The following is a 27,646-nucleotide window of genomic DNA, read 5'->3' as shown; positions in this document are numbered from 1 at the left end:
GCCGTAATAATAGCAGCAATTTGGCGTTTTTTATTAAGGTCAATGGCTGAAGTCCGATTGGCTGTTGTTGCCCCGCCCCCTTTTTTCCTAATTCTGAACCAGAGTCTAACACTTTAAGGTTTCGGAATCATGACATTTAACCTGTAAAAATGGCAGCAGTTTTATGTTTTTCTCTTGAAAATCAATGAATGACATTTGATTGGTTGTTGGTGGCTCCACCCACTTTTCCTAACTTTGAAGTGCAAACACCCAGTGAGCACATTTGTGATATTCGAGGTCCATGACATCAATAACGTGCAAATGGCAGCAATTTTAATTTTTCCCATTGAAATCATCAAAGAAATCTGATTGGTTGTTTTTGACTCCACCCACTTTTCCAGATTTTGATCCCGGTCCTCCAGGGACCAACTGTGCCAAGTTTGAGGACCCTCCCATGAACAATCTAAGAGCGGCGACAGTTTTAACTTTTCCCATTGAAACAAATAGCTAATATTTGATTGGCTGTGGTAGACTCCGCCCACTTTTCAAAATTTTAACCCCAGTGACCCATGGTGCCAAGTTTTGGGTCTCTGGCTTTAACACTGTGGGAATGACAGTGTTTGACATTTTCTCATTGAAGTCAATAGGGAAAATGTTTGTTGCTCCGCCCACTTTTTGGAGTCCCCAAAATGTGACAGAACTTTTCAAGTTGACCCCATGACTAAGTGACCCAAGTTTGGTGAGTGTAACTTTAATGCTGTACGAGTGGCAAAAGTTTCAAATTTCCCAATGAAAGTCTATGGGAAAAAATGGGGTCTTTGGGGGGCCGCCACAGGGCCACGGAGGGTGGGATCGCTTAACAGAGCACAAGCAACCTATTCGGGTATGAGCCGAACAAGTGTGCAAAGTTTCATAATTGTACTCCTAAAACTCTGGGAGGAGTAGCGTTTAGAAAATTGCTAAAATTTCATTGGCTGTTGGTAGCTCCGCCCACTTTGGGGTGCCCCCCCCAAAATACATATTTTTATTCGGGGTGGCACCAACAATATACGGTCCGAGTTTGGGGAGTGTAGCTTCAAAACTGTACGAGCGGCAGCGATTTGAAAATTTTCCCTGTCAAAGTCAATACGAAAAACGGCGTCTTCGGTGGTCCGCCGCACGGGCGCAGTGGGTGGGATCGCTTACTAAAGCACAAGCAACGTACTTTGCTATAAGGCGAATAGGTGTGGAAAGTTTGGCGCTTGTACCCCTAAAACTGTAGGAGGAGTAGCGTTTAGAAAACCGGGGGGCGCTAATAATAATAACTAGATGGTGTCGTTTCTGAAGAAACCACAAGATGTTGGCTTTGAAACGCAAGAGGTGTTGGGGCCAGTCGCCCCTGGTGCATAGAGAGTACACAAAGTTGGTAGAATCTGGTTTAAAACTGTGAAAATTGAAGCAGATCAAATTGTACCATTAAAATCAATCCAAAAAACCTGATTGGCTGTTTTTGGCTCCACCCACTTTTAAAATTTGAATCCCAGTCCCCCTGTGACCGACTGTGCCAAGTTTGATGTCCCTGCCATTAACTGTGAAAGAATGGCAGCAACTTATATATTGACATTGATTAGCAATAGGTAACATTTGATTGGCTGTTTTAAGCTCCACCCAGTTTTCCGAATTTTAACCCCAGTCACCCAGTCATGGTCTGTACCAAGTTTGGGGCCTCTGGCTTTAAAACTGTGAGAATGGTAGTATTTGAAACTTTTACATTGAAGTCAATAGGTAAAATCTGATTGGCTGTTATTGGCTCCGCCCACTTTTCCTAAATTCTGACCACAATCACCCAGTGAGTAATTGTGCTGAGTTTGGGACACTTGGCATGGACGCCATAATAATAGCAGCAATTTGGCGTTTTTCATTAAGGTCAATGGCTGAAGTCCGATTGGCTGTTGTTGCCCCGCCCCCTTTTTTTCCTAATTCTGAACCAGAGTCACCAAGTGACTAACACTTTAAGGTTTCGGAATCATGACATTAAACCTGTAAAAATGGCAGCAGTTTTATGTTTTTCTCTTGAAAATCAATGAATGACATTTGATTGGTTGTTGGTGGCTCCACCCACTTTTCCTAACTTTGAAGTGCAAACACCCAGTGACCACATTTGTGATATTCGAGGTCCATGACAGCAATAATGTGCAAATGGCAGCAATTTTAATTTTTCCCATTGAAATCATCAAAGAAATCTGATTGGTTGTTTTTGGCTCCACCCACTTTTCCAGATTTTGATCCCGGTCCTCCAGGGACCAACTGTGCCAAGTTTGAGGACCCTCCCATGAACAATCTAAGAGCGGCGACAGTTTTAACTTTTCCCATTGAAACAAATGGCTAATATTTGATTGGCTGTGGTAGACTCCGCCCACTTTTCCAAATTCTAACCCCAGTGACCCATGGTGCCAAGTTTGGGGTCTCTGGCTTTAACACTGTGGGAATGACAGTGTTTGACATTTTCTCATTGAAGTCAATAGGGTAAATCTGATTGGCTGTTTGTTGCTCCGCCCACTTTTTGGAGTCCCCAAAATGTGACAGAACTTTTCAGGTTGACCCCATGACTAAGTGACCCAAGTTTGGTGAGTGTAACTTTAATGCTGTACGAGTGGCAAAAGTTTCAAATTTGCCAATGAAAGTCTATGGGAAAAAATGGGGTCTTTGGGGGGCCGCCACAGGGTCACGGAGGGTGGGATTGCTTAACAGAGCACAAGCAACCTATTCGGGTATGAGCCGAACAAGTGTGCAAAGTTTCATAATTGTACTCCTAAAACTCTGGGAGGAGTAGCGTTTAGAAAATTGCTAAAATTTCATTGGCTGTTGGTAGCTCCGCCCACTTTGGGGTGCCCCCCAAAAATACATATTTTTATTCGGGGTGGCACCAACAATATGCGATCCGAGTTTGGGGAGTGTAGCTTCAAAACTGTACGAGCGGCAGCGATTTGAAAATTTTCCCTGTCAAAGTCAATACGAAAAACGGCGTCTTCGGTGGTCCGCCGCACGGGCGCAGTGGGTGGGATCGCTTACTAAAGCACAAGCAACGTACTTTGCTATAAGGCGAATAGGTGTGGAAAGTTTGGCGCTTGTACCCCTAAAACTGTAGGAGGAGTAGCGTTTAGAAAACCAGGGGGCGCTAATAATAATAAGAACTAGAGAGGTACATTTCCTGAAGAAAATGTGAGTGGTGCTTGCCGTGGCAAAACTCAGGCCCAAATCTGATTGGCTGTTGTTGCCCCGCCCCTTTTTTTCCTAATTGTGAACCACAGTCACTCAGTGACTAACATACCAAAGTTTGGGAATGCTGTCATTTAATGTGTAAAAATGGCAGCATTTCTATTTTTTTCTATTGAAAATCAATGAATGAAATTTGATTGGTTGTTGGTGGCTCCGCCCACTTTTTCTAAACTTGAAGTGGAAACCCCCAGCGACCACATTTGTGATATTCAAGGTCCCTGACATCAATACTGAGAGAATGGCAGCCTTCTTAATTTTTCCCATTAAAACCAATCAAAGAAATCTGATTGGTTGGTTTTGGCTCCACCCACTTTTCTTAATTTTAATCCCAGTCCCCCAGTGACCAACTGTGCCAAGTTTGAGGACCCTGCCATTAACCGTCTAAGAGCGGCAGCAGTTTAAAATTTTCCTATTTAATTGAATGGCTGAAATTTGATTGGCTGTTGTAGACTCCGCCCACTTTTTGTAAATTTTGGCCGCAGTCACCCAGTGACCCACGGTGCCAAGTTTGGGAGCTCTGGCTTTATTACTGTGAGAATTACAGCTGTTTACATTTTCTCATTGAAGTCAATAGGGAAAATCTGATTGGTTGTTTGCGGCTCCGCTCACTTTTTTGGGTCCCCAAAATAGGACAGAAAAGTCACAACACCCCATTCCCGAATAAGCTGAACGGTTTGACACCTCATTCATGGGTCTGCGACAAACTAATTATTCGATAAATTCCCCATTATAAGTCAATGGGGCAAATTTGGGGACCTCTCCTGCCCCGGGGGTAAAACTTATACCCTCGTGTGGGGTATCATCTGACACAGGTCGCAAACCTCTTCAAATGTGGTAAATTTAACGTTTCTACAAGATTCCCTCTCTGCGCTAGAATCCGTCAAAAGTTGGCCTCAATGTTAATCTATGGGACTTTTCGGGGTGGTTAATTGCCCCCGCAAGGGGCAATTAACCACCCACCCCTTAGAAAAGTCATACCACCCCATTCCCGATTAAGCCGCATGATTTGACACCTCATTCATGGGTCTAGGACAAACGGTGTGGGACTAGTTACGCGCCAAACTTTCATACGGAAGAAGAATAAAAATAAGTTTGCAAGATAACAGTAGTGATGCTTTGCTTCGCAAGCACCACTAAAAATAAGTTTGCAAGATAACAGTAGTGATGCTTTGCTTCGCAAGCACCACTAAAAATAAGTTTGCAAGATAACAGTAGTGATGCTTTGCTTCGGAAGCACCACTAATAAAAATAAGTTTGCAAGATAACAGTAGTGATGCTTTGCTTCGCAAGCACCACTAATAAGTTTGCAAGATAACAGTAGTGATGCTTTGCTTCGCAAGCACCACTAATAATAAGAACGAGCTGAACTAGTAGATCAAGATGTTGGCTTTTTCAAAGCCAACATAATAAGAATAACTAGTAGATCAAGATGTTGGCTTTTTCAAAGCCAACATAATAAGAACGAGCTGAACTAGTAGATCAAGATGTTGGCTTTTTCAAAGCCAACATAATAATAAGAAGAAGAATAAGAACGAGCTGAACTAGTAGATCAAGATGTTGGCTTTTTCAAAGCCAACATAATAAGTTCAATCAGCCTGTGTAAAGGGTTTGCCTGTGTATCAACCTCTTTTGTACTTAAAGTAACAGTAACGCCAAAAATGTAAAGGGTTTTACAGTAATAAAAATATAATGCAGTGTTGCACTGCACTGGGAAAACTGGTGTATTTGCTTCAGAAACACTACTAGTGTTTATATAAATAAGCTGCTGTGTAGCAATGGGGGCAGCCTTTCAAAGCTGAAAAAGGAGAAAAGGCACAGGATAAACAGCAGATAACAGTAAGCTCTGTACTATACAATGGGAGTCTACAGTGGTTATCTGTTAGTTACTGTGTATCCTGCACTTGAATGGCTGCCCCTTGGCTACACATTAACATGTTTTTATAAACGAAAGTAGTATTTCTGAAGCAAATATACCAGTGCAGAGCAACAGTACATTATACTGTCAACAATTGACCTTTTTGGTGTTACTGTTCCTTTAAGGAGGATAGCAGTGATGCACATTATGTTTTGGGTTTCTGAACCAGCTTAGTGCAACCCCAGTCGTTTATAAATAAAAGATCTGTCCCTCTCTAAAGATGCCTCAGTAGCTCCCCATTTTCTTTTCTGCTGATTCACTGCATATGCACTGAGCATGTGCATTTCTCTGACACTTCTAATAACAATCCAAGATGGGGGGCAGGTTTATTAATACATGCTGAACTTAAGGCTGGTGCAGTAAGTTAAGTATATAAAATATGGCATTTCTAGGCATATTAATTGTTAGGGTTTAGTTCTCCTTTAAGGCAGTGGCACATTGTGGAGCACTCATTCTGCCATTATCCTCTCAGGGAAAACCACAGCAATAAAATATCCTGAACATCTGGATGATACTTCCCGTCACAGTCGCTGGGTCACAAAGGTTTTTCCTGAAAATACTGCGGGAATCAAACACCTCTGTGAGCCCTAAACCTGCATGTGACTGAAACCAGTTATGGTGAAATTTGAGTGCTTTTTTGCCGTCCTTCATACCCTTACAACTACAGGTATGGGACCTGTTATCCAGAATGCTCGGGACCTGGGGGTTTTCCAGATAAGGGATGTTTCTGTAATTTGCAATTCCATACCTTAAGTCTACTAAAAAAAATTAAATATTAAATGAGCCCAATAGTATTGTTTTCCCACAATAAAGATGAATTATGTGTTAGCTGAGATGATATATGGGGTACTGAAAAAAATATTTGATTAAAATAGATTCTATGAAAATGGCCTTTCCATAAATCGGAGCTTTCTGGATAATGGGTTTCCAGATAATGTTTACTATACCTGTATATACAACATTATTTTTGACTTTGTCGTGGTTATGTGATGGCAGTTTAAGTTTTTCCGTAGCCTCATCTTTGTAAGAAAGCAGAAAGTAACTTTTCTATACACAAACATTGTATACTGCCTTTAGTACATTTTTACAAAAGGTCATAAAATGTGCTGCTGCTATAATTTCTAAAAAAGTACTGTATCATGCAAAATTCAGTAATTTCCTCTATTTGCCTACCACTTTGCATTATGGTTGCCACCTTTAACGGTAAAGCTCCACGAGTGTTTTTGGTCGGATCGACGCCCACCGACAAAACAAATGTGACAAGTCGAATGGAGTCGCACACGTGAAGATACAATTGGACTAAATGAAAAGTCGTCAGTAACAACTAAACGGTCCAACTGTCGGATAAAGGTGCTGCTCTCTGTGTCCACATCCGACAGTCGTGTCTTGTCAGATGTAATGTAGTTGTTACCTCCGACTTTTCATTTAATCCAATTAGATCTTCACGCCTGCGACTCCATCCAACTTGTCACATGCGTTTTGTCGGCGGCCATCGATCCGACCAAAAACACTCGTGGAGTCCAGCCCTAATAGGTGAGAGTTGCAGATGGGCAGGGGGTGTTGGAGCAGGTAAGATTGAGGCAGCTGTGATTGGCCGATTTACAAATCAATCAGGGCAGAGTACTGTCTGGCCTTCAGACTTCTGAAATTCAGACAGGCAGTGTTCAATCAAACAGCCCGTTTAAAAACCAGACACGTGGCAACCGTACTCTGAATACATCTTTCACTCAGAAAATTATTTCAGGCAGAAAGGATTTAAATCTATAACAGGAACACTTATGAGCAGCAGAAGCTAGTTAATACTGATCACATTTTAGGGTAATGCTACAGATTTAAGGTATATGGAACACCATATTTTTGAGCACAGCGTCAAAGTCTGAAGGGGGCAATTCTGTGTATTTTGGCACTGCAACGAAAAACTTGGTGGTCTTATTTCAACCTAAACATCATCATCATCATCATCATCGTGTATTCATAGTTTCAGCAAGGCACTCAACACTTACATCCTTTTATAATGAACAAGGGTCACAGAATAAAAATGGCAGCAGATGGCCCTGTTCCCAAGTTTATAATCGAAAGGATTTAAGTAACTACAGGTATGAGATCTGTTATCCGGAAACCCATTATCCGAAAAGCTACTAATTACGTAAAGGCTGTCTCCCACAGACTTCATTATAATCAAACAATCCATTTTTAAAAAATGATATTCTTTATCTCTGTAATAATAAAACAGTACCTTGCAGCGATGTACGGGCCAGTCCGATACCCGCGGGTTTACCTTGTAATTAATCCAAACTAAGATATAATTAATTCTTATTGGAAGTAAAACCAGTCTATTTGGTTTTATTTAATGTTTACATGATTTTCTAGTAGATTTAAGGTATGAAGATCCAAATTACAGAAAGATCTGTTATCTGGAAGATCCCAGGCCCCAAGCATTCTGGATAACAGGTCCCGTATCTGTACAATTGTTTAATAAGCCAATTATTTTCAACAGAACAATATACAAGCAAGTTTGATAAACAGTACACATACAACGAATGTAATTAAGTTCTCCTTTGAAATAAAATAAATATGCAGAAGAAGGGTTAATGACATATGTAGTTTTTGCCAAATCCCAAGGGGGCAGTTTGCTGAATCAGTCACATTACATCAGACACATAAAAAAAAATATGTGCGCTGACCAGAAAGTGGGTCTGGTTCCCTTCATGTAACCATTGTAGTGGCAGTTGACTCATTCTTCCACTCCATGAGCCCCCAGTCTTATAGTGTATTTTCCGACAGCCACTGCTTTATTAGACGCCAAAAGAAAAAAATACAAAAAACACGTAAAGAAAACAATGTGACTAGAAATTTATGTGACTTGCGAGAACAAAAGGATACTCTAGGATACTGGAGTCACTATTCATATGACTTGAGGAAATATATGTTTTTGCAACTTAAGTATTTGCTGTCCGTTTCTACTATATATAAATAGTATTTGGTTTTGCCACCAATATGAACGCATGCAGTTTAGTTAGCATCAGGTAAGGGACCTGTTATCCAGAATGCTTGATACCAGGGGTTTTCCCGATAAGGGATCTTTCCATAGTTTGGATCTCCATACCTTAGGTCTGCTTAAAAACATTTAAGCATGAAACAAACCAAATTTCTTATTGCTTAGCAAACAAATATGGATTTAAATGGCTAAACAAGGATAAAGTCTGTAAGTGAAGAACTGTTTGTTTAAACAGGGCTGTAAGGGACATGCAATTCTGTATTTCAGAGCATTCTGGATAAAACTTTTTTTTCTGGATTAGAGACTCTTAAAAACATTAAAAATAGTGGTATGCTCCTTTTTAAAGTATCATTGCTGCACTGCTTTAGAGTTAAATATTTGACATCAAGTTCAATCCCTACAAATGTCCCTTACAGAGATACTATAGCTAAAATCTGTCAAGGTCATGTAGAAGATGTTTTTCGCCTTTGTGATTCTCGTTTTTTTTTTTTTTTTTTAAGGTGGTTTGTGCTCGAAAACTCGATCAATCGAGTTTTGATTTTATTAGAGATAGAAAAAACCTCACATACTCGACTTTTGAGAACCCCCTATAGGTATGAAGATCCAAATTACGGAAAGATACGTTAATCCAGAAAAGCCCAGGTCCCGGGGCATTCTGGATAACAGCTCCCATTCCGGTATAAGGCTGCTTGAGAAAGCCAAACAAGAATTCAACCCTTTTCACGATTATCTGGCTAAATGGGCATGTTTGAAATAGAGGCTATCAATACTATTTATTATTGTATTCTTAGTGAAAAAAACTTGCATGGCAGCTGAAAGTCTTTTGAAAAAGAAAAGGACTGCATGAAATGCCTATCAATATAAAAAAAATGTTTTACCCAATTTAGCGTAGCAGTCCATTAGTTAATGGGACTGTCGAGAGAACAATTTACATGTTTAATACCCCAAAGATGCAAGGATTAAAATTCCTAACTGATCAGCAATAAATCATTTGGACTCTTTAGAGGCAATTGCTGAACATGCTTTAGTTTATGGTTTTTTACAACTCTGTAAAATTTCACTTTATAACCTTGCAGTAATCTACAGGGAAAAAACACTATTTTACATGGAAGGGGGGGCTTTAATTTTTTAACGTGGTGCTAATTTGCACCAGGGCAGAAACTTGTTGCAACCCATCAGCCTTTGTTTTTGTAAATATTAGGTTATTAGAAAACACTTTCAAGGTTCATGACCTTAAAACCTTAGAGAAACCTTAAGTGATTTTTAACTTATTTGGGAGTAAATTTATTCCTCTATAGAGTTTTAAAATGTTAACCTTAGCTTTAATTCCTATTTCGATCATAACATATAAATATATATGGTACAAGTACAAGATGACATTTGAAATGCTTTATTTAAATAGAATATATGTATTTTAGGAATATGAAAACCCCACAATGTGTTCTACAGTCTGTAGATAAAGTCAGCGACAGGGGTTAGAGCAGCCAAAAAGCTAAAAAATTAAAGTGCTTTAAAGTAATGAAAATATTGCGTCCTGCACTGGTAAAACAGATGTGTTTGCTTCAGAAACACTACTATAGTTCATATAAACAAGCTGCTGTGTAGCAATGGTGGAAATTGAAAAAAGGCTTAAATAGTGGATAACAGATAACACCATTATTTTCTACAGAGCTTATCTGCTATCTGCTGTGTAACCTGAACCTTTTCTTCTTTGAATGGCTACACTGAATTATATTACTTTAAAACACTTATTTTTTTATGTTACTGTTCTTTTAACATTAGGATAACTGGCTGATCTAGCATTTTTTAATCACTTCTCCATTCCTGGACATTTGTGCTAAAGTTACATATGAAAGAACTTCACTCCTTCACTTATTAGGGGTTTCTCGCTTTAGCTATCATTAAAAACAGCTGGGAATAGGTTACATTATAAGAAGTTCTATTGAAGTCAAAGAAAAGTATCATTGCTGACTACCAAGCAATTTGCAGCATCCCCCCCCCCAAAAAAAAAACAGAGACAAGAACACCACAAATCATCTGTCAACTCCCATATTGAAGTGAATAGGCATTGTGTGTTTTTACAGAAATCCCACTGACATCAATGGATGGGCAATTTGTTGTTGTATATTCCATTGTTTACTAAGATTAAAAAAATGAGGCAGCCAAAATGCTACAAATCACAAACTATTACAAGCATAAAACAGATTTTTATCCAGCAAGGTAAGACCAGCAAACAGATTACTAATTAATGTGTGGAGTCTAGACAGCAAGTGATGGTTCCAACAAACTACAAGGCTGATATGGAGGAACAACAAAGAATTCTCAGCAGCCACAAAAGCAGAACAGATAAAGTGTTAATTGCACTTGATGGCCGTTTACAAGAAATTTGCAGGCATAAATATAATATAAATAACAAATATTGGCTTGGAACACAAAGTTAAACAGACGCTGAAATGATCTGTGCTCTTTAGCTGAACCATAAAAATCCAGACGTACAATAAAATGTGACTGCAATTATTCCTCCTCCTGTATTTTGTCTGTTATCACTTTTACTACAGATGATCAGTTACTTTTCCTGTTCACCGAAATACATACAAACGGGCAGGGCTTTATACAAACGGATACACAAATATGTCCTTCAGCACTTTTTATATAGCATGTATTAAATAGAGGAGAAGCAGTTGTACAGTCATGAGTAAAAACTGCATAAATAGCAGCAGAAGTCTAGTAAACTCAAAAATCAAACCAAAATTAACTATATAACATCTTCCCATACACTTCAATGGACTTTGAGGAAAAGTGCACAAAATGGGAGCAAAGCCCTTGGCAACTGTTAACAGAGAATTAAAGAAGTAGGGCAGAAATGTTGTACATATGTTCTAGGCATCTATACCAGCCCAAAGTACCCAGAGCCCTTTAGCAGTAAAGATCTGTGCCCCCAAAGATGCCCCAGTAGCTCCCCATTCTCTTTTCTGCTGATTCACTGCACATGCTCTGTGCTGCTGTCACTTACTGAGCTTAGGGAGCAACACAAAATATACAGTACACATAAAATAGAAATGTCACAATATAAGGCTGATTAGTAGATCATTCAGATTATTGGTACACAACAGCTCTGAAACCTACACAACTAGCTTCAGAATTAAATAATCATCCCTGTAACATCAGTTTATATGACAGGCAAATCTGCTTGATGTTTTGCGACAAACCCCTTAGCTTAGCTTCTCAAAAGCTGCTAAAAGCACACTAAGCATGTGTGTGTCGCAGACACTTCTAACAGAATCCAAGATGGAAAACTCCTATGACAACTCTGAAGGCCTGAATCATGACCATGACCCTTGGTTCAAGAAGTTCACTAAATAAAAATATGGCAACTTTAGTAATATTTATTTTAGGGTTTACTTCTCCTTTAAGTGCAGGACTGCCTTGTTCTACACCTTACACCTTATTTTTCCAGTAAAAGGTGCAGTGTATTCATGTAAAGACCATTTTCCCCAGTACATGTGCTCTGTGCATGGACACCAAGGCTTCCTATATTGTATCTCTTGCAGGTGATCTCAGTGGTGGCCAATAAAAGGGCAACCATGTTTAGGAGTTTTAACCTTGAAAGCTGCAAGTAAGTTGCAGGTAAAACTTAGTCCCTGTGTAAAATGTATTATGAAGCAATAAAATTCTTAATGAATCAGATGAAAATTGAGCGTAGGACTGTCCAAATATGGGATGACTTTGACTTAGTTGGCCAGCTTAAATATATTGCAATATATGGACAAACAATCCCTGTTGTTTAAAGGGTAAGGCATTTTTTAGTAGCAGTTATGCACAAAATGTCTCAATGTCTTAAATATATTGATAATGGGTTGAGTGCAGAGGACTTCTTGAATTTGTCTCTTGCAGCTAGGGCAATGGCAAATTACTACCAATACTCTATGAAAGCCTTTATTGCAATGTTTATTGTTTAAAATGCAAAATAAAAACCTTTAAAAAAATGCTAATGAACAAACTTATAACCAAAAAATACAATTCTATTTAAAGGGGAACTCCACACAAACATAAGCTTTTTGAAAATTAAACATAATTTCAAGCATATTTGCAACATACACAAATTAAAAATTATGCAGACGTTTCATGATTTGTAATGGTTTGGAATGGTTCCCTAAGCCTAGCCCCCTGCTCTCCTGCTGATATGTCTGACTACTATGTCTGACTACTAGGGCTGGCTGACTACTGTTATGTTGTATCAGCATCCATCTGTCCTCAGCCTGCATCCTCCAAACCCCACAATTCCCTGCACATGCGATTTCAATAAGGAATGGAACATCACAGTGCAATGCATTGTGGGTTATGCATGCTGTCTGTAAGCTGTGGAGAAGTTGTTACAATTTGTAACATCAGTGTTTTAGTCCCTCCTTCCCTGCCAGGATTTCAAATGATGCAGAAAGAGAAGAACATCTGGATTTCAGCATAGAAAATGGCATTTATTCATACATTTTGAAGAAACCGACAACTGTGATGGGTATATTAGGGGTGTCTGTGTTATGTGGGCCTCTTGGTCAAATTTTGGTTTGGAAGGGAGATATGTTAAAGGGATACTGTCATGGGAAAAAATTTTTTTTCAAAATGAATCAGTTAATAGTGCTGCTCCAGCAGAATTCTGCACTGAAATCCATTTCTCAAAGAGCAAACAGATTTTTTTATATTCAATTTTGAAATCTGACATGGGGCTAGACATATTGTCAATTTCCCAGCTGCCCCAAGTCATGTGACTTGTGCTCTGATAAACTTCAATCACTCTTTACTGCTGTACTGCAAGTTGGAGTGATATCATCCCCCTCCCTTTCCCCCCCAAGCAGCCCAACAAAAGAACAATAGGAAGGTAACCAGATAGCAGCTCCCTAACACAAGATAACAGCTGCCTGGTAGATCTAAGAACAGCACTCTTTTGTAGGTCTGCCCATACTGAACTGCCATCTCTTAAATAACCCCAATTCTAGACTAGGCTTAAACAGTAAATTATTAACCAGCGGCTGAAGTATATAGGAAAATTTGATAAGAGAACTTTTATCCCTAGTGCTAAACCAGACTTTAAACGATGGCCCTATTAATCGGTGTTCCATAACCCTTTTGGGCACCTCTCCTGGTCTTGCCCATAAATAGCTCTTTAATGGTATATCCACTATGGATCTTTCTAAATCTATATAATCTTTGCTTTTCAATTGGTAAACCCATGCATTTATACGGGTTAAGTGTATTGACAGATACAGGTATAGGATCCCTTATCCGGAAACCCGATATCCAGAAAGCTCCCATAGACTCCATTTTATCCAAATAATCCAAATTTTGAAAAATGATTTCCCTTTTCTCTGTAATAATAAAACAGTAGCGTGTACTTGATCCCAACTAAGATATAATTAATCCTTATTGGAAGTAAAACCAGCCTATTGGGTTTATTTAATGTTTAAATTAATTTCTAGTAGACTTATGGCACGAAGACCCAAATTATGGAAAGATCCATTATCTGGAAAACCCCAGGTCCCGAGAATTCTGAATAACAGGTCCCATACCTGTAGTACATATGGGCATCAGGAAGAGCTACTCCACCCCTGTCCTTGGGTAGAACCAGCACCTTGTGTTGTATTCTGGGGGGCTTCTCTGACCAAACAAATTTATTTAACAGAGTTTTTATATTGCGAAAAAGGGAGGCTGGAAGTAATATTAGTAGCGACTGCATATAATAGACCAATTTTGGCATTAGTACCATCTTTATAGCCTGAATTCTACCCATCCAGGATATATTTAATTTTCTCCATGACTCTATTGTTTGTTGCATAGAATTGAATACCATAATTGATTTGGTATTATTCACCTAGTTGGGACGTAATCTTTATACCTAGATAGCTTATATAGTCTTTTGTCCATCTAAAAGGAAAGCTCTGTTCCAATGTGCTCTTTATAATGTTTTTAATGTTTATATTAAGAATTTCTGATTTGGTGTAGTTCACCTTAAAATTTGACATTTCACCATAATGCTCAGTCGAAGAAGGTTGGGGAGAGATCTTATAGGATTTGTTATAAACATTCACAAATATCTGTGAAGGCAGCAATTTTATGTTCATATATTTTTCTTATCTTAATTCCTGAAATATTTGGATCCAACCTTATATGGGATAAGAGAATCTCCATCACCATGACAAAAAGTAAGGGGGGACAGAGGGCATCCTTGTCTAGTTCCATTATGTATATAAATTGGAGGCAATAATAATCCATTAACATAACTTTTGCATAAGGTTCTTGGTATAAAGCTAGTATACGTTCTATTGTTCCTGCTCCAAGACCAAACCCTTTCATTACCTGTTCCAAAAAGGCCCAGGACACCCTATCAAATGCCTTCTCTGCATCTGTGGTAAGTAGTAATGCGAGATCTTTACCTTTCTTAGCTAAATGGATTCATGATATTACTTTATATACATTTCTTTTCCTTCTCTTTCAGGTATAAAGCCTGTTTGATATAAAGCCTGTTTGGTCTTCATGGATTATTCCTTGTAAGTATTTTTTTAGTCTGTTTGCCAGTATCTTAGCATATATTTTTAGGTCTATGTTTATTAATGAAATTGGTCTATAGCTGGCGCATAATTGTGGGCCTTTGTCAGGTTTTGCAATAATTATATGTGCTTCTTTAGCTTGTTTGTGAAACCCTTGTGAAGAATTTATGCTATTAAAGTAGGAACAGAATAGTGGAGATAGATCTTTCTTGTATGTAAAAATAAAATAAGGCACTGTAACCATCTGGCCCAGGACTTTTATCTATTGTTAATGAGTCTATTGTGGCCTCGATCTCAAGTATAGAAAAGGGACGATCTAATTCTACTTTATTAATTGCCGATATAGTCTTCAGGCCTCTTTTTGTTATATATTGGTCCATCTCCTCTGTACCTAAATTATTATCTCCAGGTATTCCAAGGTTATATAACTTCTGGTAGTATTGGTGAAAGTTAGATACGATGCTTTGAGTATCGTGAAGAACATGTTGATCTTTATCAAGTATTGATATTACATGTTAACGGATTTAGTTTTTTTTTAAGGTTTGGGAGAAGTGCTTATTGCACTTATCCCCTAATTCACAAAACTTCTGTTTGCTATACATATGGGCCTTGTAAGTTCGAAGGTCTAACAGAGCCTTAAGTTGCAACCTTTTATTTTCTAACTGTTGTTGGGTATCTATATCCAGATGAACTTTATGTAATATTTTTAATCTATGTATTTATTTTAGCATTGTATTAATCTCGCTCTCTTTCTCTAGGCTACTGCATACGGATATCACCTGGCCCCGCAGAACGCATTTTATTGTTTCCCATAATGTTGCTGGTAAAATATCAGGAGAAGAATTATCTGTTAACATCTGTTGTAACATTTCTTTTATTCTTGGTGTCTTTATTATGTAATAAAAAAATCATTCTTCATATGTGTTCTCTCTTGATTGCCTGTGGTATGGTAAACAAAAGGGTTATTGGGGAGTGGTCCAAATGCAACCTATCTTCTATTGTGGCTTTCTTTACAAGGTGCAGCCACTTTTGAGACATTAATATGTAATCTATTCTTGAGTACATTTGGTGCGTTTTTGAAAAGTGGGTATAATCTCTATCTTTAGGATTTAATGCTCTCCAACGGTCAACCAAGTACAGATCATTCAATCCCTCTTTAACCTTTTTAAACCCCTTAAAGGATATATGACCAGTACCATGCGAAGAATCTAAGCATGGGTTAAAAGTTAGATTTAAATCTCTGCCCACTATTAGCATCCCTTCTTTGAAATTATCCAATTCCCTTAAAAATTTGCTTATAAAACATGGTTGGCCCTGATTAGGTATGTACACATTAGCAATAGTCACATCCATATTCCCTATTTTCCCTTTCAATAAAATATATCTTCCCTCTGCATCAGCTTTCATTTCCTTTAGGTGAAACGGTATTTGTTTATGGATCAGTATCATTACAGTATCATTACTCCCGTTGCTTTTTTCAATGGATTGTTACTAAAATATAATTGCGGATATTGTTTAAATACTATCACAGGTGCTTGCCCAATTTTGAAATGTGTTTCCTGTAGTAGAATGATACTAGCATGAAGTTTCATGCAAAATTGAAATATCTGGTTTCTTTTTGCCTGTTCATTTAAACCATTTACATTATAGCTAATTACCTTACATTGCATTATGGTCTTTTTACCTGTTTTAATTAGTATTTGTATGTAATCTTTACGTTTATTGTACATTTACTGCAGAATACGGGTAAATAAGTACATGTATGGGACCTGTTATCCAGAATGCTCAGGACCTGGGGTTTTTCAAATCTTTTCATAGTTTGGATCTCCATACCTTCGGATCTTCATACCCTATGTCTAAGCACTAAATAAACCCAATAGTCTGGTTTTGCTTCCAATAAGGATTAATTATATCTTAGTTGGGATCAAATACAAGGTACGGTTTTATTATTACAGAGAAAAATTGCATAATTTTGGGTTATCTGGATAAAATGGATTCTATGGGAAACAGACTATCCATAATACGGAGCTTTCTGGATAACAGGTTTCCAGATAACGGATCCCATACCAGTATTATCACATCAAATGGACAGGCAGGGTAGTGTCCCTGCTAATTCTCCAGGTTCCCCAGGGGGCAGACCAATAGTCTGGTAACCATAACGTAACCTCATTACTGGTTAATTTACAGAGAGACACACTTTGTAGGGATGGTGTTATGCCTCACACTTAAATTAATAGATTTGGACCAACACTTTTAGAAATAGTCTGCTTTCCTACGTGTAGGACATGTATTATAGTCACTATGTTTCTGGAAGGTAGAGGCAAAACAAAGTTTTTGCCGTCACGCCACAGGAAGATCAGGCTGCATCAGAGAACAAAACCCTTATGGAAAAAGAAAGCTATACTCTCAGGAGCATAACATAAGATAATGATTTAATAACTAAAACAAATGACTCCGCCAGAGGGTCTGGCTGGGCCCCTCAATTCAGACACTGTCATTTATATTCTCTTACTGAACACGATTTGGAGATATGGGATATATAAGAGAGCATAGTATGCAACATTTCAAAAATACTGCCCAGTGGATTTACAAAAAACATATTTTATTCCCGATTCTAAATCTTCCAAGGCTAGACAACTGGGTTTTGCAACATGTATTGCCCTTAAATATTTGTATTTTGTAGCCTCTGAACTTGAAGCATTTTCAATTTCAAAGACAACGTAACCAAATTAAAGTAAAATAAATTATACTATTGGTGTCCATGAATGCGTGTCTTTGCTGAAAATGTCTAACCCAAACAATAAACTGAGTTTACAAGAGCATTTAACTGACACAAAAAATTTAGGAAACATCCATCAACACACTACAGGCTGTGAGGTATTCATTACTGTACATTAAAAAAAAGAAAATTAACCTAGTTCACATACAATATGTACCTTACATTTTTTAGGCTTTTTATTTGTCTAAGAGACATATTAAAAGGGGATTGTATAATTAAGTAGTTTCTTTGAAGGTATTACTTGACCACCTGTAGTTTCGGTATAACCTAAGCAACTTGTAAGGCCAATCACATGGGTTGGTAATAAAATACTGCAGGCATACAATTATAAGGAACCCCCCCCCCCCCAAAAAACCACAATGAGACATAATGGTTTGTATACTAATGCAAGTTCCAGTGTAAAGCTATGAATGTTTTCCCCTGATACGTAATTCCAGCCATACATCATTCAGGCAGTATCTCATTTCAAAATGAAATTGTAAAAAAACAAGTTTACTTTTAAATAAAAAAAAAGAGCGCACACTTTTTAAATAATACATACAGCTGAACTTTGAATTAGCGATCTGAACATTGTTTATTAATATATTTTGTAAATGTATAGATGCTCCTAACACATACCCAATTCATGCTCAAATATACATACATTTGCCTCAAAACTCTTCTTTCTCTTTTAGCTAGGCAACACATAGCCCTGTAAATTTCATTGTTATTGCTAAAATTCCATTACACGTACTGGAGTGTTGGCCCACTTGCATGACTAGTCCAAGTAACCACACTGCAGTCTCTTCTGGATTAAACACATTTTAAATATTATATTTTTGTATTCTAAATGAATAAAAAAAGAAGTCTCCAATGTGAAAGGTTTTTTTTTTTTCATGTCCTTGATAAAAAAGGTGAATTAAAATAATTTTTATTATTAGTATAGTTTTAGGGATACTACTATTTTTTCTAAAAGAATAATAGGACTATGCAAAGGGAACAGTTGATTCCATTATAAATGTATAGGCCATGCAACTTTGAAACCATGAAAATCCTTTGCTAAGAATAATATGCCAGAGATTTTTCACCGTCCAGCAGAGGGGGTATGAAGCTAACTGAAAAGCAAAATTTAAAAATATAAAAAAAAAAAAAAAAAGATTTCTACCTCTCCCACTATTCACAAACATAGAGTGTAGTGCTACACAATCAATCTCACCGCTTTTTGTAGCGTCAGGTGCCAGCTCCGGACTCTGTCTGTCCAGGTCCAGTTCAAATTCCGATACAAACTCCAGCAGCACTCCAGTATAGTGAAAGAAATTTATTTGTACAAATGAAGCTTCATTTGCACAAATAAATTTCTTTCACTATACCGGAGTGCTGCTGGAGTCTGTATCGGAATTTCTACCTCTCCCAATATGAGATAAAAACTAAAAGCAAAGCATCGCTCTCTTCCGTTATGTATGTTCAGGGCCGCCATCAGGGGGGAACAGGGGGTACTACTGTACCGGGCCTGAAGGGGGGCCCGGCCGTGGTGCACTTATCAAAATAGCCTGGCCCCTCTTGACTGGCGTGAGTTATTATGCAGCCGGAGACTACACGTTTATAATGTGCAGCGAGTGCGCCAGGCGCGTGATCCCTCCCCGACATGTCCCACTGACACGCTGTTATTATATCAATGGATGATATAATGTTCCCTGTCAGTTACTGATAAAGCTCAGTGAAAGCGATTCCCTCGACTGTAAATCCCCAGAACAGTCTGACCTGCATTCTGGCCTCATGTCGGGGGAGCGGTGCTGAGTGTGTGGGTGGATCCGACTGTCACACGGAAACACCTTTAGCTGGTGAGCTGTGTGGCCCTGAGGGGAGGCACCGCTAGGGTGGGTATGGGGCCCTGGGATGTGTCGGATTCCATACTGTATGCATAATGTGAGAGAACTGACAATGTTGCACTGGGGCTGCTATGGAGAGGGGAATTGTGTTATAGCTGGGGATTGTGCCTTTATTACATACAGTGCCAGAGATAGAGGGGGAGGTGGTTGTAAGTAGGTTTAGTGTAGTGTGAGGGGTTAGTTTACGTGGGGTAGTGTGTTGTTGTGTGGATTAGTGTGTTACACTGGTATTTATTGTATAGGGAAGGGGTGTCGTTTATTATTGTGGTTGGGCCTAATGTTATTTTGGGCCGAGGTTTTGTGTAGTTTTGTAAAGGGGGTGTTGTGATGTAATACACGGGGAGTTCATGCGCTGTGTTGTTGTATGTGATGTGTGTTTAGTGGCTTGCAGGGTAGGGGCAGTTGTACTGGCTTTGGGTTAGTGAGCATTATTGCTATTTTAAGGGGTTAATATGCAGTATTGCAGCTGTGGGTAGGGATGCCACCTGGCAGGTAAAAATGATGTTTGTTTTTTAAAAAAAAACCTTTTATGGGGGGCCCTGGTGCCAATGTTTTTTTTTTCTTAACTTGTAAGGGGGGCCCAATGTTTTTTTAAAAAAAAACTTTTATGATCGGCCCTGGTGCCAATGCTTTTTTTTTTAACTTATAGGGGAGCCCTGGTCACCAATTATTTGGTCCCTGACCACCAATTTTTTTAAAAAAAAACTTTTATGGGGGCCCTGATGCCACTGTTTTTTTTTAACTTATATGGGGGCCCTGACCATCAAAAACTTTTTATAACTTGTGTGTGTGGGGGGGGGGTTACCTTTTTTAGCGCTGGGGTGGGGCTTGGGGGCTGGAGTGGGCGGGGCCCAAAAATTTTTGTTGTACGGGGCCCCGTGATTTCTAATGGCGGCCCTGTGTATGTTTATTAGTATATTTTACCACCTTGACCAGACTGGAGTGCTCTTATGCTGCAATGCTTGCAATAACTATTATGAAGGATGGAACAATGATTGCAGAACATACATATCCAATGCTCTGGATGTCTATGTTCTGCAATTATTGTGCAAGTTTATAAAAATAATTGTTTGTTTATAAAATGTAGCACTGCTGTACCCACTTGGAATTTTATAATTACACACTAGCAGTTATGATACTGTACAAGAATTTAAACAAACAGAATATAAGCAATGATACCTTATGAGTTATTTTTACTCACCCCAGTTTTATCACACAGGCGCAAAGTATGGAAGGATCCCACAGCAAACAGTTCCCCATCAGGTGCCCAGGACACAGAAGTTATTGGATACTCATGAGACGCAGAGCTGTATAAGTTGCGGCCATTGCGGTCCCAGACCTTAGGAAGCAAGCAGGAACATTTGAATTTGACCTGCAGTGTACTTGTCACTTCACTCTGTAAATTTTACATCAGCTGTATGAAGATTTCAAATACAGGTATGGGACCTGTTATCCAGAATGCTTGGGACCTGGGGTTTTCCGGATAACGGATCTTTCTGTAATTTGGGTCTTCATGCCTTATGTCTACTAGAAATTCATTTAAACATTAATTAAACCCAATAGGCTGGTTTTGCTTCCAATAAGGATTAATTATATATTAGTTGGGATCAAGTACAAGCTACTGCTTTATTATTACAGAGAAAAAGGAAATCATTTTTAAAAATTTGGATTATTTGGATAAAATGGAGTCTATGGGAGACAGCCATTCCTTAATTCGGAGCTTTCTGGATATCGGGTTTCCGGATAAGGGATCCTATACCTGTACTGTATGTAAGTGCAGTTTATCCTTCGTATTTGTGACAAATGTGAAATAGGACATCTTGTCGGATGCAACTTAGAACTATCATGTATAATTTTTTTTCCGTAGCTAGGGAAAAAAAAAGTATACATATGACCCTGCTCTACTTACAGAATCTATTTATCTATCTTGGATATAGACAGAGATATAAGGATAGTTATACCTTTATTAGGGATGCACTGAATCCAGGATTCGGTTCGGGATTCGGCCTTTTTCAGCAGAATTCGGATTCGGCCGATTCCTTCTGCCCGGCCAAACTGAATCTGAATCCTATTTTGCATATGCAAATTAGGGGCGGGAGGGAAATCGCATGACTTTTTGTCACAAAACAAGGAAGTAAAAGTGTTTTCCCTTTCCCACCCCTAATTTACATATGCAAATTAGGATTCGGTTCAGTATTTCAAGTAGGATTCGGGGGTTCGGCAGAATCCAAAATAGTGGATTCGATGCATCCCTAATCTTTATATCAGGTTTTCAGAGAGCAATTAGCCTGTGGGAGGAGGAGTGTGGGAGTATACTGGAATACAGATACAAGATCCATTACGAAAAAAAATTAAGATCCAAATTACTACAGGTATGAGACCCGTTATCCGGAAACCCATTATGCAGAAAGCTCCAAATTATGGAATGGTCTCCCATAGACTAAATTTTATCCAAATAATCCAAATTATTTAAACAGTACATTGTACTTGACCAAACTAAGATATAATTTATTTGTATTGGATGTAAAACCAGCCTAATGGGTTTATTTAATGTTTAAAGGATTTAAAGTATGAAGATCCAAATTACAGAAAGATCTGTTATCCGGAAAACCCCAGGTCGCAAGCATTCTGAATAACAGGTCCCATACCTGTATTATCTGGAATACCCAAGCATTGATTGCCGAAGTAACGCTAGCGAAAATTTGCAGTGTTTGGTGCCCTGGACGGAACTTCGCACTTAGTGAATTGGCGATGTCCTAGCGAATTTAAGCCTGGCGAAGTGTTGCGATGGCTGTGAAGCTCGCTTGTGAATTTTCGCCGGTTAGGGAATTTGCCCCTTAGAGAGTGTGCTTTGGCTACAGCTTAGACAGAAGAGTGAAATGAATTAAGAAGGCAGTATTTATAGGAAATGAGGGTCCCTCAAACTAGACTGAATAAAAGGGTAGGCTAAAACAGTGTTTAAATGACAGACTTGAAACCAGTAGCAGTTGTTAAATGCAACCAGATGTCAAGTGAATGGAGGTTGCGTTGAATTATAAACTGTGGAACTGCATCAAGAAGGTATCTGAGAATTGTAGTAATTGTAATGAAAAGCCAATAGACTACAAAGTTAGCAGTGTCATCCATCAGACCCACTTGACATCACTAACACTGTGATTAATTCATAGCATTTGCTGTTAAAAGAATGGACTACCATATCATTTAGAATAAAAATCAATATCATATCCTGCTGAAAAGTACTTATTGATGATCCAGACTTTATTCTATTTTTTTCCGCTTCTAGGTTAGTTGGTTCTATGACTGTTGTAAGAGTTTAGAATCCACAATGCTGATTTCTAACAGACAAATGCAAGTAGACAAAGGCACTTAAGGGGGCTAAAAATCCAAATATATAATTATATAACATTAAAGCAATAACAGTCTGACCTTTGTTATTCTCAACCCTGACTATGTCACTGAAACAATGATGCAGTAATCACCTCTCATTCAGCCAAGACTCTATTTCCAACATCCTTACGCACTTCTGTAGCCCTCTCATCATTCTTAAATTCTCCTTCTTTACAGGTATGTTAATTACTGAACAAGCAAGGCACTGTGGGAATTGGAGTCTTGGCTGATGGGCAGTTGAATGCTGCTATATTGTTACAATGGTACATGTAGCCAGGACCTGTAGTGCAGTACATTGAATAGAAAGGAGTGGACAGATACTGGTTTTAATAGAAATTACAAATAACATTAAAATTGCTGAAAATGTGCAATAAATATATACTGGATCTTTGCTTAGAATGACTACTGCTTTTATTATGCAAAATGTTATATTTGGGTTTACAATTCTTTCAGGACAGTGACACACTGAGGCAGATCAAGGGTCGAATTTCGAATTCATGTGAGTTTTTTTAAACTACCAGAAATTCTACCGATCAAAATGTATTACGGTAGATAAAAAAGAATTTTCTCAGCTCAGACAAATTGGATCGACCAAAAAAATCAAATCTAATGTGATTCGAATTAGAAAAACTCAAATTGAATTAAAAAAACTCAAATGTCAAACATGACAGAATTGATCGCTGGACCTCTCCCAGTTACTTATAGCGCAATTCGGCAGGTTTAAGGTGGCGAATAGTCAAATTCGGGTTCTTAAAGGGCATCTTCTTCCACGCGATCTTCTTCCTGCTTTGAACGGCGCATGCGCAGTAGATCCGTACCGGCGAAATGATCCTACTGCGCATGTGCCAAAACGCCGTTCACAGCAGGAAGATCGCGTGGAAGAAGATGTCGTCTGAGAACTCCCTGGACTGGACCTGCGCAGAAGGGTAAGTAACAAGTTAGGGGCATTTGCCCAGCGGGACGGGTAGGCCAGGGGGGAGGAGGGAGGGTGGGCAACAAACGGGAGGGGGGGTGGGGTGTTTGCGCCGACTAGGTTTCCTTCCCCTTTAAAGGAAAACTATACCTCTCAAACAATGTAGGTCTCTATAAAAATATATTGCATAAAATAGCTCATTTGTAAAACCCTGCATCATGTAAATAAACCATTTTCATAATAATATACTTTTTTTTACTAATATGTGCCATTGGGTAATCATAAATAGAAAATAGCCATTTTAAAAAAATAAGGGCCGCCCCCTGGGATCGTATGATTCACGGTGCACACAAACAAACCAAACAAACTATACTTGATAGGTCCCATGAGCCAATTAACAGACAGAGTTCTGTCTTTTGCTCCCACACGTCTTCCGGTTCCAGTTAGAGCTCTAGTATCTCTGGTCAGGTGATTTCTGAGGCAGCACAGGCACCATCATGAAATGGTGGTTCAAGGCAAGAGATGTAAAAGGGCAATATTTACTTACACATATATTCCAGTTTGCTAAGATTCTTTAATATGCCACTTAATTTGATATAAAATATATCAGTTGCTCAAGTACTCATTTTGGGGGTATAGTTTTCCTTAAATAAATCTGCCCCCCTGTGTGTGTTGTCAACACACACTGCCAAACATCAGAAAATACAATTACAGATATATACGGATACTGAGAAATGCCTCTGCTAATACACTCAAATTGCACAAAAATATGTACAAGTAATTTTTGAGCCATTTTGTAGCCGCAACAATATGCATCGTGTTTCACTGCCCTTAAAGTATCAGTTGCACACATGCATTTGCTTTAACTCAGCCAAACATATATTAGGTTCTTAAAGAGGCAGTTCACCATCATAAAACAACATTTTCAAAACAGTACAGCACAAATAATGCCTTTTTTAAAATTGCTTTCTATTTTCTTTTTTACCATTTCCTTAGTAGCAGCCAGTGGCATAACTATTACTGGGCCCCACAGCAAATTATTTTTCAGGCCATCAAAATGTCTAAAAGTTGACCTGTTTTACCAATAATTGTTGAAATTTTATATAAATTGGGGCCTCATGGGGACCCCCCGCCAGGGTCTGCTGCCTCTGTAGTTACACCCCTGGTAGCAGCTATGGCAGGAGGCAGACTCAAAAATGACTTTCAGCTTGCAATGCTGTAACTGTAGTAAGAGCCAAGAGTGCAAAAAATTTAACTGGATATATATTTCTTCTAATACAGATTACACTGAGATGTAGATTTAAAAACACTGAATATTTTTCCTTTATGTATATTGCAAAGTTGCTTAGAATTAGATTTTCTTCTTTTGCAAAAAACAGCTTTTTGTTGGAGGACCCCTTTAAAGCATCATGTGACATGTGATATGACTTAACACTGAATATAACTGATGACATTACTATTAACCTTTTATAAAGGATATATTTATAGCTGATTCATACATTATATGTAATATGTAAATATGGCAACATTTATTGCTGTGATTGCATTAAAAAGGCTGGTGGAAGGCTGGGCAGTTCAGATTTCTAAAATGCATATGTATATATTGGCTTATAGCAGATACAGTAACAAAGACATACGGTAGTTTGCTAGCAACTTTACTAAAGGGGTTTTCACCATGAAATTAACATTTAGGGGGTTATTTATCAAAGGTCAAGGTTTGAACTCGAAACTCGATTGGTATCTTACTTAATAAATGTGAAAAAAACGATTCGGCGAGTTCGTGTCCTGCAACCCGAAAACTCTGCAAAAAAAACTCGAATTGCTTGAATCATTCAAGTTTTCAGGCAAAAAACTCGAACATCAAGCAGGCTTTTAACCTCTTCAAATGGTTCAAAGGTTTTAGGTGGCGCATTTTCGGGTTCAAGCTATTTCCAGGCTCTGGGTATAATAAATATCAAATATTCAAGTTGTTTTTTTAAAAAAAAAAAAAACTTGCTCAATGTGAGTTTTGACCAAAAAAATACAACTCGAAAACTCTAATTTTCATGGAAAAAACAACTCAAACCTTAATAAATCTGCCCCTTAGCATGGTGTTAAGAGTGATATTCTGAGAATTTGCAATTGGTTTTCTTTTTTCTTTTTATTCGTGGTGTTTTGAGTTAGCTTTTTATTCAGCAGCTCTCCAGTTAGCAATTTCAGCAATCATTTTACTAGGGTCCAAATGACCCTAGCAACGATGCACTTATTTGAATAAAATACTGAAATATGAATAGAAGGGGGCCAGAATAGAAAGAGGAGTATTAAAATGTAACACTAACAATACATTTGTAGCCTTAGGAGCTGCCTCGGTAATAGAGGCAGAGTTGCTAGATTTATAAAGATGGATTACTTTAGAAACATGGCAAAAAAAGGCTTGTTGTTACTTACTGTATGGAGGTATGGTTGACAGGTTACAGAGTAACAAAAATTTACATTGATAGGTCAAGAAGTTTCTACAGATCTAGTGTTTATGATGTACCTGATAATACAAAGAAAATGAATCCAAAACTGTAGAAACAGTTCAGACACGTATTATATACCTGGTTAATGCATTTTTACACAAGTGATGTATAAGGAAGTAATAGGAGCAATATTTAGTTTGGTTGATTCACATATTATCTGGTACTACATGAGCAAAATCAATAAATCCCTATTCAGAGACGCTTTATGTAGAGGACATTGCCTGGGATGCTGAAAAAGGAGCTGGAGAAGGCATTTAGACCTCTAAAAGATTTTTCTTTATATTTTAACATTAAATCAAATGACCTGGCACCATCAGCTGCTAAGGCTCCAAACTGCTGGGGGATAGTTGATGGTTTGATTTTATAAGAAGACTATGGCGATAGTGCCCATGTATTTAGACAGTAGCTTTTTACCTTATATGTACAGTCCTCTCCTGCTGACAGGATAAGATCATTGACAGAATTCCAGTCAACACTTAAAATGATCCCATCGTGTGCTTTCCACTGTTAAAAGAAGGACAAAGAAAACAAGGTTATCAAGATGTACTAAGCTGTACTAAATCACTTCTCTGAGATCTTGCAAAAGCCTAAACAGGAAAAGCTTGCCACCTTGTCCTTAGCGAGAATGCAAAGGGGCTAATTCACTCTGATGACATTTGTCAGTTAGTACCTTCAGCTTAATTACGTGCTGTGTGATCAGTGTTGCTGGCAGATTTATTATGATTATAGATCATTACAGGAACGTGTCAGTATCATTTTAAAATCCTTCCTGGCCTATAGGGTCTTTGTCCTTCTAACATCACTGCTGAGGCAACTGTATAAAAAGAGAAGCGATTGCCAACACTGAGCAATGATGAAGAAAGGCAAAGTGTTAGTTTTAAAGGGACAGTATACACCCGATTTCTACACAAGTCCTATGAATAGGGTTTGTGTTGAACATACTTTTTGACTATTGTTTTAATTTCAAAAAAGACAATGAAACCAGTTTCACTTTAGCACTTGCTGGTGCTGATGAGCAGAGAAGTATCTGAAAAAACTAAATTACCAGTTAAGTGAGAAGTCCTCTGATAATGAGCTGCTCAGATGCTTAGGCATTGGAGGGGTTTGTTAAAAAAAAAAACACAGTTTCTAATTAGTGTGCTATAATGGCACAAAAGCAGGAAAATGTGCATTTTTTATAATTAAAAGAATAGTTAGAATGCATTTTCAACATACGTTTTATTCACAGCACTCTTTTTTTGCAATGGTGCTTTTAGTTATCTACAAAGTTGTGACTTTGTAAAATTCTAATGTCATGGTAAATATTCATTTTACAGAAAATTTATCAAATTTGACATTTCACACTTTAGCAAATACCCCCTACCCCAAATAGGAGATAGGTAATAAAAATAACTATATTTGCCAGGTGCAGTAGCCCATAGCAACCAATCAGCAGTTAGCATTTCCTAATCACTCGTTGAAAGGTAAACGTCATTTTAATCAGCTGACAATGTACATGCTATTATGTGA

At 38.2% G+C, this 27,646-nt stretch overlaps 1 protein-coding gene across 2 annotated transcripts in view; it reads right to left on the bottom strand.

The window, feature by feature from the left end:
- The window catches only part of ift80.L (intraflagellar transport 80 L homeolog), a 71,242-nt gene that overhangs the window by 35,534 nt on the left and 8,062 nt on the right, over nucleotides 1-27,646 (bottom strand). For both annotated transcript variants that reach the window (XM_018263749.2, XM_018263748.2), the window contains 2 exons: nucleotides 26,552-26,641; nucleotides 20,538-20,675 (listed from right to left, as the gene is read on the bottom strand). In XM_018263749.2, coding sequence (XP_018119238.1) covers nucleotides 20,538-20,675; nucleotides 26,552-26,641 — 228 coding nt within the window. The remainder of the gene's footprint in view (nucleotides 1-20,537; nucleotides 20,676-26,551; nucleotides 26,642-27,646) is intronic.

This window comes from Xenopus laevis, chromosome 5L, assembly GCF_017654675.1.
Source record: "Xenopus laevis strain J_2021 chromosome 5L, Xenopus_laevis_v10.1, whole genome shotgun sequence".
NCBI classification, from domain to species: Eukaryota; Metazoa; Chordata; class Amphibia; order Anura; family Pipidae; genus Xenopus; species Xenopus laevis.
This window is presented reverse-complemented; position numbering and strand designations above follow the sequence as displayed.